Source organism: Lepisma saccharinum, chromosome 12 (assembly GCF_977018435.1).
Source record: "Lepisma saccharinum chromosome 12, izLepSacc3.1, whole genome shotgun sequence".
NCBI lineage: Eukaryota > Metazoa > Arthropoda > Insecta > Zygentoma > Lepismatidae > Lepisma > Lepisma saccharinum.
Genome location: NC_139240.1, coordinates 48,758,590 through 48,777,645, shown reverse-complemented (window position 1 = coordinate 48,777,645; position 19,056 = coordinate 48,758,590). Strand labels below are relative to the sequence as shown.

The 19,056-nt window shown below is 39.7% G+C and overlaps 1 protein-coding gene across 2 annotated transcripts in view; it reads right to left on the bottom strand.

The window, feature by feature from the left end:
• The window catches only part of LOC145996048 (EGFR adapter protein-like), a 1,377,132-nt gene that overhangs the window by 1,273,147 nt on the left and 84,929 nt on the right, over positions 1–19,056 (bottom strand). For both annotated transcript variants that reach the window (XM_083132260.1, XM_083132261.1), the window contains exon 2: positions 9,315–9,421. In XM_083132260.1, coding sequence (XP_082988386.1) covers positions 9,315–9,421 — 107 coding nt within the window. The remainder of the gene's footprint in view (positions 1–9,314; positions 9,422–19,056) is intronic.

The window sequence follows — 19,056 nt, the reverse complement described above, 5'->3', positions numbered from 1 at the left end:
TAACTATAAGCGACTGCCAGTGGTCACAAAAGGCATAGATGATTTATGGCAGTGTGACTTGGTCGAGATGGCACCTCATGGGGGACAGTTGAAAAACTTAGACAAGGTCAACAAAGGATACAAGTATATACTTACTGTCATAGATACATTTTCAAAATTTGCCTGGGCATTGCCGCTCAAATCTAAGACTGGAAAATGTGTTACAGAAGTTTTCAGGACAATTATTAATCAGAGTGGAAGATCACCTCGCTATCTACAAAGAGATAATGGCAAAGAATTCTATAATTTGATGTTCCAACAATTTATTAAAAACCATTCAATAAAACATTACTCGAGTTACAGTGATCTCAAGGCCTCTATTGTAGAAAGATTTAACAGAACTCGAAAAAATCATATGTATAAACAATTTACCCTTCAAGGTAATTATAAATGGCTTACTATCCTACCAGAACTTCTAGATAAATATAATAACTCAGTTCACACTACAATCAACATGAAACCCTCTGAGGTAACGTCATCTGATGAGCAGAAATTGATCAGTACTGTTCACTATCCTAGATACCAACCAAGAACAAAAAAAGCTAAATACAAAGTTGGTGATCAAGTAAGAATTAGCAAATATAAGCACTTATTCAAAAGAGGTTTTACAAGAAATTGGAGTACTGAATTATTTACAGTGGTTCAAGTTAAACCTGGGGCTCGTAATACATATATAATAAAAGATCACCGAGGAGAAATTCTCAAAGGCAGGTTTTATGAAGAAGAACTTAACAAAACTAAGCAACCCGACACATATCTTATAGAGAAAGTCATTCGCAAAAAAGGCAACAAAATACTGGTCAAATGGCTAGGTCTCCCAGAACACAATTGGATCGAGGCAGACAAAGTAATATTATGAACACCTGGGATGTTATAAAAAGACTACCAGATCCTGAACAGCAAAATAAAAAAAATGGCAAACTGTTGCCTGATAATATTAGATGTCTTATTGTTGGACCATCGGCTTGTGGTAAAACTACACTAATGATTGATATAATTTTTTATTAGCACCTAACTGGTTAGACTGGAAAAACAGACACTTGTATGTCTTCTCTAAGAGTTTAGAAAAATTAAAATATCAGCAGCTGATGAAGCTATATGATGGATTGGATATAGCTACTTTTGAATCAGATGTTAAATCACTTCATGAATGTCTCGATAACTCTGTTGTTGTATTTGATGATATTATACTGGAAAACCAAAACAAGGTTAGAAATTTCTTTACACAGGGCCGACACAAAAACATAGATTGCTTCTACCTGGCACAGACTTTTTCTAAAATACCAAAACAACTAATAAGAGACAACAGCAATTTTATATGTGTGTTTCATCAAGACCATACCAACCTTAAACACATACATGATGAATATGTAGGTGGGGACTTGAGCTACAATAATTTTTCTAAGTTTTGCAGTAGGTGCTGGAACCAGGATAGTTATGGTTTTGTCACAATTGATATGACAAGAAAACCTAATAGTGGTAAATATAGAAATAAAATCAACAATTTTCTAGACATTGAAACATATATAAATAACCATGAAAAGGCCAATCATTGATGATCTTAAATTAAGAGACTATCTTGTAAAAAGATTTAAGGGATGGAAAGTAGAGAACCGAGGTATCTATGAACAACACAAGCGCACAGAACAGCCGATTATTGATGCTATTAGTGAACTAGGTAAAAATATTAAAACTGTTACAGAGCAGAATCAAAATTTGATCACAGAGCTTGTACCTGTAGCTGCTAGGAACATATTAGATTATCCAATCACCCCACTTTCTAGTATTCATACACCTAGTCCTGTTCCTCCTCGAAGAATTGAGGCTAGTCAGGATCCTATTGAATTGGGTCTTCTTGCTCAAAAATATTTAAGCACACCTAAAGACAACAAAGATGAGGTTTTTGGTTTATATGCCGACACAGAAGTTGATGGTATCATCATACATAGAATTGGCAATTTTAGGGTAACATTTATGGGAGATGATCTAATAGTATATTCAGAATCTCATCTTGGAGAAAGAGGTGGTTTTGTTAAGTATCCTGGAACACCTGGATTATGGGAACTGATGACTCGTAAGAGACCTGGCAACTATACAGATCAAGATTATGAGCATTATAAAGAAATATTAATAAAATCAGATGCTCTATACCAGAACAATGATCCCACACAAAAAAGAGTCAAGTCTAGCAGTGGAGCAAAATACAACAACTTAATCAAGCCCATATGGTCACAGATCAAGACAGGTAGTGGAATCAAACAGTACAACACCCTGCCTAAAGAATTTGTCTGGGTTGATGATGTCAGGAAACTTGTAGATAGATTGCTAGTAACAGCTGGGGAAGAAAATGCCGGTAACCACAATTTTTACAATGAAAAGGTTGGAATTATGGACATGATAAGCACCAAATTGTCTAATTTTATAGTAAATGACACTAAGGGCATTGGATATCTTATAAAAATTATTAATACTCTACCACCTAAATTTTGGAATATCTCCGAGGGTCGGGGGCTAGTTAATGAAATCATAAACAAGTTGCCATTTGAACTACACATACCAGGCTATCAATATTGTGGCCCCGGTACCAAACTAGACCATAGATTAAACAGAGGTGACCCTGGTGTTAATCCTCTAGATGCTGCTTGCAGAGACCATGACATAGCATACAACACACATACTGACCTTGACAAGCGACATGTGGCAGACAAAAAATTAGAAGAAGTTGCTTTTGGTAGATTTGTAAGCAAAGATGCTTCTTTGGGTGAGAGAATAGCCGCATTGGGGTTCACCATAGCTATGAACACTAAACAAAAACTGGGGTGGGGGTTGTAATAAATTAACTAAATTAGCTACAACTTAATTGAACTAGTTAATCCCAGAATATGTATATAATAAACCTAAAATGAAGGCCAAGGGTGTTATGTATCAAATACCTTATGAAGGTCTTAAATCTCTTAAAACTATTGATAGTCTTCTAACCAAAAAGCAGCGCAAGAAAAAAAATGCTTGTCTTGCCAAGGGACATGGTATGAAATTATTACTTAGTACCCCACAATTAAAAAAATTACAACAATCTAGAAAAAAATCACATATATTTAGTATCCCAGCTATTTTAGCAGCTCTCGGCGCAGTTGGCAGCTTGGCTGGGGCATCAGCTGCCATAGCAAGAACTGTAATAGATGCCAAGAAGAATAAGGCAGAATTAGATGAACAAAAGCGCCATAATCTGGCCATGGAAAAACAAGGCAAAGGTGTTAAGAAAGTTATGAATAAGTTAAAAAAAAAAAAACAAGAGCCGCTTACCAACCAAGATATTGAAACTTTAATCAAACCACTGGGCATCAAAAATTTTAGAGGAGTATACATGTCCGATTCTTTACCAGAACAACCACTCAAAAAAGAGTGTGCCATAGTTAATTTGGATAAGTACAAAAATCAGGGCACTCACTGGATTTGTTATCTTAAATATTTAAACAATGAGGCATTTGTGTTTGATTCATTTGGAGGTGTTCCACCTGAGAATTTAGTAAAATATCTAAAATCAACTAATCTTTATTATAATAATACCCGTATTCAAAATTTCAAAGATATTAATTGTGGACATCTGTGTATATCTGTTCTTAGATATATGTCTCAAATAAATAAACCATCAATTGAAAATTTTAAAAAAGTTTTGTGGTATCTAAAACATCATGGGGGTATTCCATCTTACCAGCCAAAATTCAATATTGAAACTCAAACTACATGATGATATAGTATATCCCAAAACAATAGCTCTCAGAGCATTCTATGGCATGTACTTGATCCCTAATATTACACACCACAACAACAAAATTGCAGTTGGTGACCAAAAAATTGTGATCACTCCAGGGCAGTATAATTTGTCTACTTTAAATGCTCAGTTACCCAGAGGTATATTGTTAACTCAAAATTCTGTCACTCACAGAGTAGAAATTGTGTCTGCTACAGAAAAAATAGGTGTGGGTACTATAGGTGAGCTATTGGGATTCGAGAACAACACAAAACTTGAACCAGCTATTAAACATACTGCTATTAATATACCTAAATTCTTAGCCATAGAAACTCTAAATATTCACTGTAATGTGGCCGAGGGTATGATCACCAAATCAAATGGCATAGGCACTCACAAACAAACTGGCATTATTGCAACATTCAAACCTAACTCTCAATTTATGGAACCGATCATCTACACTCCATCACCAACATTATATTTTACTGTGTGCCATAATAGAATAGATTATATTGAGTTGATGGTCACTAATGAAAAAGAAGAATTAGTTGACTTTGCTGGAGCCACAACAACTGCTATCATAGAAATTAATATTTAAATAAAAATACATACAAAAAATAAAATAAATAAATAAATAAATAAAATGGAAAATATTGAGAGTTATGAGCTACAATCATTCCCCCCAAACAGGAGGACCTTTGCAAATTTAAATCAAGCCAACACAGAGATTGATGTTGACCTTGATGTAGGAGATGTGTTTATACACCCTCACAGAGCAGACCTATATATTAAATTTGATGTTGTCAAGCTCGATGGTACAGATTATCCGGCTAACACAAATATAAGACTGGTAGACAATTTTGTGCCACATCTGTTCTCTGAAATTGAGATTAGAAAACATGGTGTTGTTATAAACAGAGTAGACTATCCTGGTATTACATCTACTGCTTTGGCCACACTAAAATTATCCAAGACAGAGGCCTCATACTACAAAATAGGTGGATTTGAAGCTGGTGATAAAATAATATCTAAGAGTCACACAGTATTGTTTCCTATGCGCCTATTGCCAGGATTCTTCTCAGATTACAAAGAAATTATGTGGAAGGGTGGTTTAAGAATTACATTTAGAAGATCTGCCAATGATAATAATGCTTTGATGAGGTATAGTTCATTAAATTCTACTGGGGCAGCTCTGCCTAATACCTTACCTGATGAAGGCAAATGCCTTATTCAGACTATGGAGCTAAGAATCCCGGTTGTTGAATATGAAGCTAGTTATGCTCTTAAATACAAAGCAGATATCCTAAAAAATCCACAGGTGCCTTTACAATTTTATACATATCAATGTGTGCAGAAGCTGGTAGCTATTATGAATTTGATGCTACAAACTCATTCTCCAGTATACAATATGACATGCCAGATTTTGTGGTGGTACTGTTTCAGACTGGAAGACACAATAATCAAGAAAAAAATTCAAGTAAATTTGATAACTGCAACATCAAGAACATATATCTTAAAAATGGCAGAAATGAGGTATTCCCTAGAGAAAGTTATAATTTAAACATGTCCAAGGATGATTTCCTCAAATTATATGAAGCATTTACAGCATACAAAAGGGTCACAATTGGGAATACTGACATGTATTACTCACCAGATGAATTCAAAACACAGAGACCCATGTTTGTCATCAACACCTCAAAAAGAAAACAAGTTGTGGTTAATGACAGGACAAACATTAAAATTATCTGTGAATTCCATGATACACTTCCTGCCGACACCATATGTAGTGTTATTCTTATAGGTGAAAAATCATATGTTTATGATGTAAGAAATGAGAGAGTCACAGAGCAATTTTAGAAAACCTCTGCATATTACATTGTCTTAGTATTAGATAAACAAGTTGTACCTGGTCTTGAATTAAAATATTTAGAATATTACAGAACAACATATTAACATAATACTAGAAAAATATTTTGAATAAGTATTTAACATTATATTACAGTGTACTACTGTATAATCAAAAAACTTTTAAGAGCATCTTGGATTAGTTTTAAGTGATGCCAAAACGATATCAAAAAAAGCTATATTTTTAACAAATTTATAAACAGCAATTTTAGCAAATTCAGGTTTCGTCACATCAATTTGAGGGGGTCCTCTTTTCTCGGAAGCTTTTTTTTTAAAAAAAATCGTAGGTTTTACACAGTAACAATAAAATTGTATAGATATTTTGACTTAGTTTTAAGTATTTCTATTCAGTCAAAACACCTCCTCATTTATCGCCCCAGTATTAGTATATTTTACACTACTCATACCCTTTACTTCCTGACCATGATGCACGGAAAGTTAGGAAAAATCCACTTGTTTCATGTGATTGGTCGGTTTTCCTATCTTTCCATAGAATCTATTAGTCTGGAAGATGAGGATGAGTGATGAATTGAGTGGTTAAGAAATAGCACGCTGTCCCTACAGAGATCTCCGTTGAACCGTGGAAACCTCGGCCACTACTAGTGAGGTAGCGACAGCGCGTGCGGTGTTGCCATGTTCAACGAACATATTTACTCCGTTAAATAAAAACCTGTCTCGCAAAGTGAATTGACAATGATAATGAATTTTAAAAACAGTTGCATGCGGATGAGTGAGGACATGATGAAATTGATGAATGGACGCTCACAAACATCCATGCCCAGGCCGGAATTCGAACCCAGGATGTCGTAGCGCGATGTACTAACCACTCCGCCACGGGGCCGGCATTTTCATTCATAGAACATTAAAGAGAGCGGTGGTTTAGAAAACTTTAGAAATGGCATTTTTTTCTCACGACAGTAAAAAAAATCGAAAACATACTCAAAAAAACACTTTGTTACTACAGATTAACGCAAGACTGCATATGCTAGATTTCGATGCAACTCGAGTATCCACAGTTTTCAATCTATAACTTGACAAGTTTAAAAACAAGACGCTGCAATATAGCTGTTGCGCACCTCACACCACATTTCCCCACTCTATTCTCCGCGGCGACGTTGGTTCGCAGTGTTGCAACCTGCATGGAGCGGAATGGTCTGAGGATTTTCAACGGAATTTGTTTTCGCTTTTTCCTGGGCTGTTTTCTACCTGTCGGAGTACAGAAATTCAGCTCACCTTTCGCCAACGACTCTTCTCCTTCTTTTAAATCTTGAGAAACCATCCATTTGGATACTCCCGTGGCGGTGCTTGTGGACTCGACAACATTATACTTAAGTTTATGTAACTCCTTCTGATTTCGCAAATATGTTGCAACATTGTAAACAATTTATCTGGCCTGTCCTCTAAGCGGCTTTCCAGAGCAGATTGTGGATTTGTTTGGACCCGACATGATTTGATTTTTGCATTTAAAAAATATGCAGCCAATAGTAAAGAGCAAGAACATTTCAATGGTTTAAGAAATAACACAGGCAAGCATGTTTTCAGATTGCCTTCTCATAGTGATTGTTGTACGATAAACAAAGGAAACCCCACCCCAGTCGGCTTAAAAAACAAAACAAAAAAAACAAAAACAGGCCACTGCTCGATGTCGCATTCAGAAAATGAAGTCATTCGCCCTGTAGTTTTTCTTCGTTATAAACCTTAACGCGCGTGCGTAGTACTACAGTTTACGATCCGCGCACCGCACGCATTTTCAAAGACTGGATATAATATGAGCCAGCACCGTCAATCTACACAGTAAAAATAGTTTTGTCATATTTGTTTTAGCTTAATTTTGCTGAGTTGGCACCACTGGTACTCTCAAGGCCAGACCAGTACGTAGAAGAGTGGTGAGGTAGATGTAATAGGAAGTGCTCCGCAGCGATCTGCGCATATTGGGACTTAACTTGTCAGGTTTTTTTTATAGTAATAATACATCTCGCTAGTCAGCACCGTTATATTTTTCACTATAATTAGTAATGAAATAATAAAACGAGATGTGGATTCTTGAATAACCAACGACATAAATCTACACTAATTTTTATAGTAATAATACATCTCGCTAGTCAGCACCGTTATATTTTTCACTATAATTAGTAATGAAATAATAAAACGAGATGTGGATTCTTGAATAACCAACGACATAAATCTACACTAATTTTACATAAACGTTTGAATTACTTTATTACCAAGATATTGAATATTTAATTCAATGCCTTGCGATATATTATAGCAGGCAAGCTTGCGTTTCAAGTGAAGAAAACCTTACGAATGAAACTGCCATCTGTTGACCATTTTGGGTACTACATCCCAATGAGGAGATAACGTATTAGACACTCTATGAAGACGAGTGGAAATAACTCGGAAAGAAGAGAGTGTGGCTGTTCATCTTCTCGGAGACACTTTCAATTTTAATCGCCGTCTGGAAACCATTAGTCTCTTCCGCCGTGGCCCCTTGGAGAAATCTTGAGCGGGATCTAATTTTCGCCACGAAGAAAGTTTTTAAAGCTGTGGAACTTGTTGTCCCAAAGTTCTCCAGAAACTTATCATAACTTCCGCCCTTTGCTCTTCCGATTCGGAGCAGACAGCGGGAGTTCAACAAGCGGAGCGTTAATGATAGCTCGTTTCTGACGGAGCAAACGACGGAGGTTTCAACGGAGCGAGGGGAATGGAGGCTGATGGACGACCGCCCGAAGAACCGCGGAAGCTAAGTAGAAAGAATGGCCGAAATGAGTGCTTCGGAACGGAATAGCTGGGGATATATGGAATGGTAAATGAAACGACCATTAAAAGGACGGTATCTAAACGAAATAACTGCAGAAGAATCTGCTACTGAAGTAACAGCGAAAAGAACGATTGATAAACAAAATAGCAAATACCAGAACGACTGCTGAAAAAATAACAGCAAGAGGGACGACCAGTGAACAAAATAGCAGCGAAAAGAACGACTGCTCATCAAGATAGCAAAGAAAAGAACGACTGCTGAAGAAAATAACAGAGAAGAGAATGACTGCTGAACAAAACAAAAAAGAGAACGGTTTCTAAATAAAATATCAGCGAAAAGAATGGCTCAGAAATACAATTGAAGCAAAAAGAATAGCTCGTAAATGAAATTGGAGCAAAACAAAGACTCTTAACTGAAATAGGAGAAAAAATAGAGGACGGCCTCTGCATGAAATAGCAGTGAGAAGAACGGTCCCTGAATTAAATAGCAAAGAGCAGCAGCTAGAAGTAATGGTTGTGGAAAGAACGGCTGCTAAAGAAAATAAGGGCGAGAGAATGAGTGCTAAGCTGAATAACTTCGATTGAACGTGGAAATAACTAACAATAGACATCATAGGCTGAATTACCGGGGAAGACCGAAAACCTGGAGAAAGACATGCAAAGAAAGGAATACCGCAAAACACAAATAGGTACACAATAAATGCACATAAACTAATGTAGACAAATTATAGAAAGGGGAAAAACTTTAACATCTTAAAAAAATAGAGATTTGAATTCGAATACCAGGAGAAAACTCTGAGCCTGGTACTAATTCAGTTAGTTACACCGATGAGCAATATTTTGTAAAAAATTAACTTACCTGGGCAACGCGTATAGCGGCAGTGTTCTCGTTCATGTTCCTGCGAACGGTGGGTCGATGTATCGTACGGCGGAAGCACGAACCATCTGGGAGATCTTCGTACTCATCTGTAAACAGAAGGAAAAGAAAATCAAACATTTAGTAGAACTTCATTCGTTGAGTTTTCGTTTTAAGTTAAATTTTGTGTAGAGTGTTAATATATTATGATGGTCATGGAGCACGATTTAATTGCAATGAGAGGAAAGAACGGCTGCTGAAAGGAATGGTAACTGCAAGAACGGCTGCTGAAAGTAGTGGTAGCTGAAAGAACGGCTGCTGAAAGTAATGGTAGCTGAAAGAAAGGCTGCTGAAAGTAGTGGTAGCTGAAAGAACGGCTGCTGAAAGGAATGGTAGCTGAAAGTAGTGGTAGCTGAAAGAACGGCTTCTGAAAGGAATGGTAGCTGAAAGTAGTGGTAGCTGAAAGAACGGCTTCTGAAAAAAATGGTAGCGGAAAGAAAGGCTACTGAAAGGAATGGTAGCTGAAAGAACGCCTGCTGAAAGGAATGGTAGCTGAAAGAACGGCTGCTGAAAGGAATGGTAGCTGAAAGAACGGCTGCTGAAAGGAATGGTAGCTGAAAGAACGGCTGCTGAAAGGAATGGTAGCGGAAAGAAAGGCTGCTGAAAGGAATGGTAGCTGAAAGAACAGCTGCTGTAGGAATTGCAGCTGAAAGAACGGCTGCTGAAAGGAATGGTAGCTGAAAGAACGGCTGCTGAAAGGAATGGTAGCGGAAAGAAAGGCTACTGAAAGGAATGGTAGCTGAAAGAAAGGCAACTGAAAGGAATGGTAGCGGAAAGAACGGCTGCTGAAAGGAATGGTAGCGGAAAGAACAGCTACTGAAAGGAATGGTAGCGGAAAGAACGGATGCTGATAGGAATGGTAGCTGAAAGAACGGATGCTGAAAGGAATGGTAGCTGAAAGAACGGCTGCTGAAAGGAATGGTAGCAGAAAGAAAGGCTGTTGAAAGGAATGGTAGCGGAAAGAAAGGTTGCTGAAAGGAATGGTAGCTGAAAGAACGGCTGCTGAAAGGAATGGTAGCGGAAAGAAAGGCTACTGGACGGAATGGTAGCGGAAAGAACGGCTACTGAACGGAATGGTAGCTGAAAGAATGGCTGCTGAAAGGAATGGTAGCGGAAAGAAAGGCTACTGAAAGGAATGGTAGCTGAAAGAAAAGCTACTGAAAGGAATGGTAGCGGAATGAAAGGCTACTGAAAGGAATGGTAGCTGAAAGAACAGCTGCTGAAAGGAATGGTAGCAGGAAATACGCTTGCTAATAGTAATTTTCATTTTCTTTTTTTCCTGTTTCCAGTATTTCCATGTCATAGACCATCACTAAACACACCTTTTGTTGACTTCAAACATCAACAGTGTTGCCACTGTACCTCATATTTTTTTTAAAACACCCATTTGGACCGGTACGCCTTTACGAGGCATTTCAGGATTGGCTTTACGCGAAAACGATCGGTTTTCTTCTCTGAACTATAGATGGCGAAATAGTCCACCTACCCAAGGTGGAAATTGACGTCCAAATTTCCGTACGAATGTTTGACATGCAATTTTCCATGCTTTGTGGAAAAATAAATTTATACTTTCACTTACATTTGGCAACACTGCATGAACAACACTGCACCCCGTTTGTTGTTTCTATGTTTAAAAATATCTACTTGGACAGGGCTAACATTTGGTGTATGACTTATGTATGTACAGGTTTCGGTTATAAAGTAACGCCACTCTTAATTCCCAGTTGCGCCGTTCGTGGGACACCGTATAGTAGCGGAAAGAACGGCTGCTGAAATGAATGGTAGCTGAAAGAACGGCTGCTGAAAGAAATGGTAGCGGAGAGAAAGGCTGCTGAAAGAAATGGTAGCGGAGAGAAAGGTTGCTGAAAGAAATGGTAGCGGAAAGAAAGGCTGCTGAAAGAAATGGTAGCGGAAAGAAAGGCTGCTGAAAGAAATGGTAGCGGAAAGAAAGGCTGCTGAAAGAAATGGTAGCGGAAAGAAAGGCTGCTGAAATGAATGGTAGCGAAAATAAAGGCTGCTGAATGGAATGGTAGGGGAAAGAAAGGCTGCTGAAAGGAATGGTACGGGAAAGAAAGGCTGCTGAAAGGAATGGTAGCGAAAAGAAAGGCTGCTGAAAGGAATGGTAGCGGAAAGAAAGGCTGCTGAAAGGAATGGTAGCGGAAAGAAAGGCTGCTGAAAGGAATGGTAGCGGAAAGAAAGGCTGCTGAAAGGAATGGTAGCGGAAAGAAAGGCTGCTGAAAGGAATGGTAGCGGAAAGAAAGGCTGCTGAAAGGAATGGTAGCGGAAAGAAAGGCTGCTGAAATGAATGGTAGCGGAAAGAAAGGCTGCTGAAATGAATGGTAGCGGAAAGAAAGGCTGCTGAAATGAATGGTAGCGGAAAGAAAGGCTGCTGAAAGGAATGGTAGCGAAAATAAAGGCTGCTGAAAGGAATGGTAACGGAAAGAAAGGCTACTGAAAGGAATGGTAGCTGAAAGAACGGCTGCTGAAAGGAATGGTAGCTGAAAGAACGGCTGCTGAAAGGAATGGTAGCTGAAAGAACGGCTGCTGAAAGGAATGGTAGCGGAAAGAAAGGCTGCTGAAAGGAATGGTAGCTGAAAGAACAGCTGCTGTAGGAATTGCAGCTGAAAGAACGGCTGCTGAAAGGAATGGTAGCTGAAAGAACGGCTGCTGAAAGGAATGGTAGCGGAAAGAAAGGCTACTGAAAGGAATGGTAGCGGAAAGAAAGGCTACTGAAAAGAATGGTAGCGGAAAGAACGGCTGCTGAAAGGAATGGTAGCGGAAAGAAAGGCTACTGAAAGGAATGGTAGCGGAAAGAACGCCTACTGAAAGGAATGGTAGCTGAAAGAACGGATGCTGAAAGGAATGGTAGCTGAAAGAACGGCTGCTGAAAGGAATGGTAGCGGAAAGAAAGGCTGTTGAAAGGAATGGTAGCGGAAAGAAAGGTTGCTGAAAGGAATGGTAGCTGAAAGAACGGCTGCTGAAAGGAATGGTAGCGGAAAGAAAGGCTACTGGACGGAATGGTAGCGGAAAGAACGGCTACTGAACGGAATGGTAGCTGAAAGAATGGCTGCTGAAAGGAATGGTAGCGGAAAGAAAGGCTACTGAAAGGAATGGTAGCTGAAAGAAAAGCTACTGAAAGGAATGGTAGCGGAATGAAAGGCTACTGAAAGGAATGGTAGCTGAAAGAACAGCTGCTGAAAGGAATGGTAGCAGGAAATACGCTTGCTAATAGTAATTTTCATTTTCTTTTTTTCCTGTTTCCAGTATTTCCATGTCATAGACCATCACTAAACACACCTTTTGTTGACTTCAAACATCAACAGTGTTGCCACTGTACCTCATATTTTTTTTAAAACACCCATTTGGACCGGTACGCCTTTACGAGGCATTTCAGGATTGGCTTTACGCGAAAACGATCGGTTTTCTTCTCTGAACTATAGATGGCGAAATAGTCCACCTAAACAAGGTGGAAATTGACGTCCAAATTTCCGTACGAATGTTTGACATGCAATTTTCCATGCTTTGTGGAAAAATAAATTTATACTTTCACTTACATTTGGCAACACTGCATGAACAACACTGCACCCCGTTTGTTGTTTCTATGTTTAAAAATATCTACTTGGACAGGGCTAACATTTGGTGTATGACTTATGTATGTACAGGTTTCGGTTATAAAGTAACGCCACTCTTAATTCCCAGTTGCGCCGTTCGTGGGACACCGTATAGTAGCGGAAAGAACGGCTGCTGAAATGAATGGTAGCTGAAAGAACGGCTGCTGAAAGAAATGGTAGCGGAGAGAAAGGCTGCTGAAAGAAATGGTAGCGGAGAGAAAGGCTGCTGAAAGAAATGGTAGCGGAAAGAAAGGCTGCTGAAATGAATGGTAGCGGAAAGAAAGGCTGCTGAAATGAATGGTAGCGAAAATAAAGGCTGCTGAAAGGAATGGTAGCGGAAAGAAAGGCTGCTGAAAGGAATGGTAGCGAAAAGAAAGGCTGCTGAAAGGAATGGTAGCGGAAAGAAAGGCTGCTGAAAGGAATGGTAGCGGAAAGAAAGGCTGCTGAAAGGAATGGTAGCGGAAAGAAAGGCTGCTGAAAGGAATGGTAGCGGAAAGAAAGGCTGCTGAAAGGAATGGTAGCGGAAAGAAAGGCTGCTGAAAGGAATGGTAGCGGAAAGAAAGGCTGCTGAAAGGAATGGTAGCGGAAAGAAAGGCTGCTGAAATGAATGGTAGCGGAAAGAAAGGCTGCTGAAATGAATGGTAGCGGAAAGAAAGGCTGCTGAAATGAATGGTAGCGGAAAGAAAGGCTGCTGAAAGGAATGGTAGCGAAAATAAAGGCTGCTGAAAGGAATGGTAGCGGAAAGAATGGCTACTGAAAGGAATGGTAGCGGAAAGAAAGGCTGCTGAAAGGAATGGTAGCGGAAAGAAAGGCTGCTGAAAGGAATGGTAGCGGAAAGAAAGGCTGCTGAATGGAATGGTAGCGGAAAGAAAGGCTACTGAAAGGAATGGTAGCGGAAAGAAAGGCTGCTGAAATGAATGGTAGCTGAAAGAAATGATGGCGGAAAGAACGACTGCTTAAAGTAATGGTAGCTGCCACGCATAAGAAGGGGAGAAAGAAGTAGGAGGAGCAAAGCAGAGCGCCTCTCACAAACTTATTGGTCGAACCCTCTCGAGTCACGATTTGCGCAGAGGACTTGCTTTCGTTCGCTTGCTCCCGAGACTTCCGGGACAGAGTATAGTTTGCGAACGGGAGAGATATATCAAACTTACACTGGAAGAAATCTGCACCGTTCACCCAATAGTCGCCATTTATTCATCCCATCGTATTGCTGCAGATCGTGTAACGAAAACGAACAGTTGTAAGTTGGAATAATCGAGTGTATCCTGGTCATACAGGAACTAACCAATCAATGGTTGAGAATGGGGATAATAGCCAATTAGCACGTGGCATAGAAAGACGAACACTTGAGCTGCTTCTTCGTGCGATGGGAATGAATGATGATCAAATAGATGAAGGAAATGCAAAAAAAGCCTATATTTCAACCCAGGAATCGAAAGTTTCTGTGTGGCAGTTGAACACGAGAGGGCGTTTTTGATTTGAGTTGGGTGTTTGTTAAGTCCACTTTGTGCACAGTAAGTCTAACCGGGACTGGACCTACAGTTTAAAGTGGGATCCGAACCACTATGTGCCTCCACCTAGTATCGAACCCGGGACCCCTTGATTACAAGGCGACAAAGCTACCACTGTGCCATCTGGGAGGCCCGCGCGAGAGGGTGTCAACAATCGATATTTCAAATTTTCGATAACTTCGAGGCAATGAACTAGAGAAATATTACTTAATGGACCCAAAGTTCTTGATAGATTGAATCAGGTTATATTACTTCGCTTTGCTTCTACTTTAGGCTAATCACGACGATGATTATATGAGAGGTGATATGATGAAATTTATGAAAGAATACAAAGAACACTCATGTCCAGGCTGGTAAACGAACCCGAGATCCCAGGCGTCGAAGCGAGCTGTACTAACCACTCCAACACGAAAGTCCTATTTGTGTGTTCGAGTCAAGAATAAAAGGATTCGGCACATATTGTTTAAGTCCACTATATGCACAGATAGGCTAATCGGAACTGGGCCTACAGTTTAAACTGGTGTCTGAAACACTGTGCCTCCATGGGTATCGAACCCTGGACCCCTTTATTACAAGGTTACGACGTTACCATTATGCCATCGGGGTGGTCCGCAGAAAACTTATTCAAAGTCAGTTTGCACATCATTCGTGCTTACACAGCACACAACGCTTGTTTATATGCGTTATTTTACGAGGCACCCAAACATTTTTTTTTTTTGAAATTGATATTTTCCCGCTCATGCCCCTGTATTTACAGCTCATCCAGCTGGAACGCGATGCTGACCATATCACCTCAACTATGACCGAGATCGGGAAGCAGTATCTCCATATCTACTACATAACCTCACAAACCTGAGAGCCAGGAAGGCTTGGTTATACCAATAAGTGTTGCTACCTTATGGTTATAATATTTGCCTAGAATAAAACACTGAGTTAAAGGAAGGTCACGAAAGTAAAATGTTTCCGATTTCATCCAGCTTCCTTCCAAAAAATGAGTATTCTTTAAAGAATATATCCGAGTAAATTTAAATAGTAATCTGCAAATATATGAACGGAATGCGAGAAAGTGGAATTTCAGAGTTGGAGACTACGCGTCTCCATAACCAAACATAAATACTGTTTTCTATTCATTAGTGCTTCAGCAAATACTTTCCCCAAATATAATATATATATATAATAGTTAACGACGTTATATCCGCCCCTCAACCCCCTTCTGAGCACTCTAATTTCAGACAGACTAGTGGCATTCAACGTCCAATTATGGAGCGATGGCACGAGACCGAAAAAGTAGACACTTGGAAACATTGTTCTGACAGGGTTGGCAACACTGTTAAATGCGTCACTACAACACAGCAGTAGTACCTACTTGGGTTTATTTTAGTGCATAGGCTGTGCCACCTGCTCGAAATATTCTCTTAGAGAAGAAATACGAAAATGCGATCGCTGGATTTTCTATATCAGTATCTTCTCTCACTTCAAACAGCTTCGAAGCACTGTTTAATCGGCTTAGACAGAGATCACGTGATCTCATAGAAGAAACACGAGATTCCAAGGATTTTTTTTTTTTTTTGTGAAACACGCTCAGTGGGTCGTTTAAATTTTTTATGGTAGTTAATGTTCTAAAACCTACAGTCCTACAAAGCAGCGTGTATAGGTGGGGTTAGCTGGGGCTATAATCCTCTTAGGTTCAGTTTCATAAAAAGGAACGTTGGTTTCATGAAAAGATGATAAACCGTGAGGTCTGGCTACTCAGAAGAAGCTTCTCCTACGCGATCATATAGGAATAGTTGCTAGACGAGACCAGACTTAGCACATCCTCGGTCTTGTCTGGAATTACAAATACCTGTCTCGTTCTCGGATTCGAAAAAATATGTACAGTCACCGGCAATACAAATGGGACACCTAGATCCTGAAATACCGGCTGCTCTGCAAGGTGTTGTGTGTGTTCACTAACTCTAAGGCGGTGGTAAAAACTGTCATTGAAAGCTTGTTATTAAAATCCACTCATCGCCGTAGGCAGGCACGTATCCAGAGGGGGGGGCTTAGGGGGCTCGAGCCCCCCCCCGAAAGTTTTAGGTTTACACTAGATAAAATGAGGTTTTCTTGTGGTGTGAAATAAAATAATGTGACAATAATTTAAGGAAATAAATAATTATCGAGTCAAGACGGAGAATGTTCCGTAATCCTGTTATTGATAATAGCACGTATCCAAGATGGGGCACAGGGGGCTCGACCCTCTCCCCAGGAAATTTTTCAGTTTACGTTAGATAAAATTAGGTTTTTGGCTTCTTGAATAATGTGAAAATAATGTGTTGATAATATTGCACGTAAACTTTTCTTACGCTTTCAGTGTTGTCGCAGCGCACTTGAGCACTATGTAGAGACTTGTCAGCATTTGGAAGCTGCACAACAAAGGTAGCGCCACACGTAGGGCGATTCGTTGCAATTTCTAATCTCTGGAAGGCGGGAGAGGGTACGTTCTTGAATGAGAGAAGGAGCAAACTACTGGCAATATTAACGAATCGTTATATCTGCGGAATGTTCTAGAATATAATTGGGATATACGTAAATACGCGGATTCAATTTTTCGGTTGATCTGTACAAAGAATCGGTTAATGGGATTTCAGAGGTAAGACAATTCATACAGTCGATTGGTGATCATATCAGTCAGCGTCCTCTGGTTGCTTTATAAGATATAGTGATTCTAAAATGAAGACATTGACGACAGCAGAACTTCCGGAGCCTCAGAGTAGTGCTAGCTCGGTTCGAGGGCCGAAGAGATCAAGGCCTCTCTCTCTAAAGTGAATATTTCAGCAGTACCGGATATTGGAGTGGTTTATTAAAACAGAAATAAGCTGCATAGATCAACTGAAAATCAAAGTTTTGAGTGATGATTTAGTTTTGCCAGAACTAAATTTCGTATATGCAGTCCGAGAATTTCATGGTAAACAAAAACAACTTTTGTTTAAGCCTACACATTCAAACACTTAACTACCATAAAGAGACAGCCGAAAATTTTATGAATGTCGAGAAGAGAAAGAAAGATGTTGCATATGTAGACATTTTAGGCAGAAATTGCAGGCTCTACCAGGACCCAAATCAGGGCTCTACCAACTGAGCCACCTAGCCATCCTTGACTTCAACCGATTTTTCGTTAAAATGTCTACATAGTACATGTCCTGTGTATATCAAATCGTAAGGTATTGCCTGTATAGTGAACAAGCACAGAAAATATAGGAAAGAGAAGAAAACTGAGGAGCATTCCCACCGGTTGAGGATAATTTTTTTCTGTGGTCAACAAGAGCTACTACTTCGAGGTGACAATGACAGTGGCCTAATAAGGGAGACTTCACACCGTGTCGCCTGAGGATTTCACAAGTCGAAATTAGGTTTGTGCGGCCTTTTGTGTGTCTACGGTGTGAAACGTTGCTGTTGATTGGCCCATTCCAATTGACATGTATTGCGTGTCCCTTCAGTCTGAAACCTTCCTAAGTCTTGAAAATCCAAGTCACAAGGATGGAAAATTAGAGCCTTGTTAAGGTTAGGCGTGAAGGCAGACAGCACCCTAAAGGATCATATCCAAACCTGCAGGAAGAACGCATCTTACTTCAATCTCCAATACAGAATGATAAAAACTTCTGGTGAGTTGATTTTTAAAAAATGTGTCCGAGATAAAGAGAGGGGTGCCCAGGATTTTCGGAAGGGAGAGGGGTTACGCATACTATTTTTGGTGGTCAGTCCTGATTTTGCCATTTTTTCCCTGTCTTTGACGTTCCTCTTTTTTTTTAAAAAAAAAAAAAAATACTGGGTCAAATGGGGTTATGACCTCACCAACCCTCGCTTGGGTTCGTCACTGGAGATAAATGAGTAAGCATTTGATCACATTGGGAAACGAAACATTAGATGTGTTGGGAACGGAAGGGTTTTCACTGTGCATTAATTGTTTCGTGATCCACCTGTATTCGAGTAGACTTCCTTTGTTTCGTGCCGATATATGACAAGACAGCGGAAGCTGTGACAGGCATTTTTGAACACTTGTGAGTGCTAAGGTCTGAATCTGAACAATTTGGTGGGTTTTGGCTTTTATACGAGCTGCAAACATGGGAGGACAAGACAAGTTAGTGGTGTTCAGGCTCGAATCAGAGAGAAATACTCGAGAACTGTCTGCGTCCAGTTTGCAACCCACAGTTTGAATCTCGCGTTGTCGAGTGGATTGTCCATCCCGTGCATGTGTAACAGCTTCGTAAAAACACTCAAAGACACCATAGATGTTTTTATGCCAGATGAGAAGAAATGGACAAACATACGTACCGAGATAGTTCCGGCACACAATGTTAATGCATGGAAACAGAGGAGTCGAGTGGTAAAAAACGTTCTGATTTCACGTTCTGATTAAAATGACAGCCTTACAGTGGCGACGATTTAAGGCATAGTTGCTCCCCATTTTTTATTTTCTTGCCTCAACATTATGGCCTCTTAATGTTAAGCCTGGTCTCCCAAGAGAAAGTAAACTTTCCTTGCACCGCCCTCCGCACTCCCCCCCTTTTTTGGAACCCAATTGCC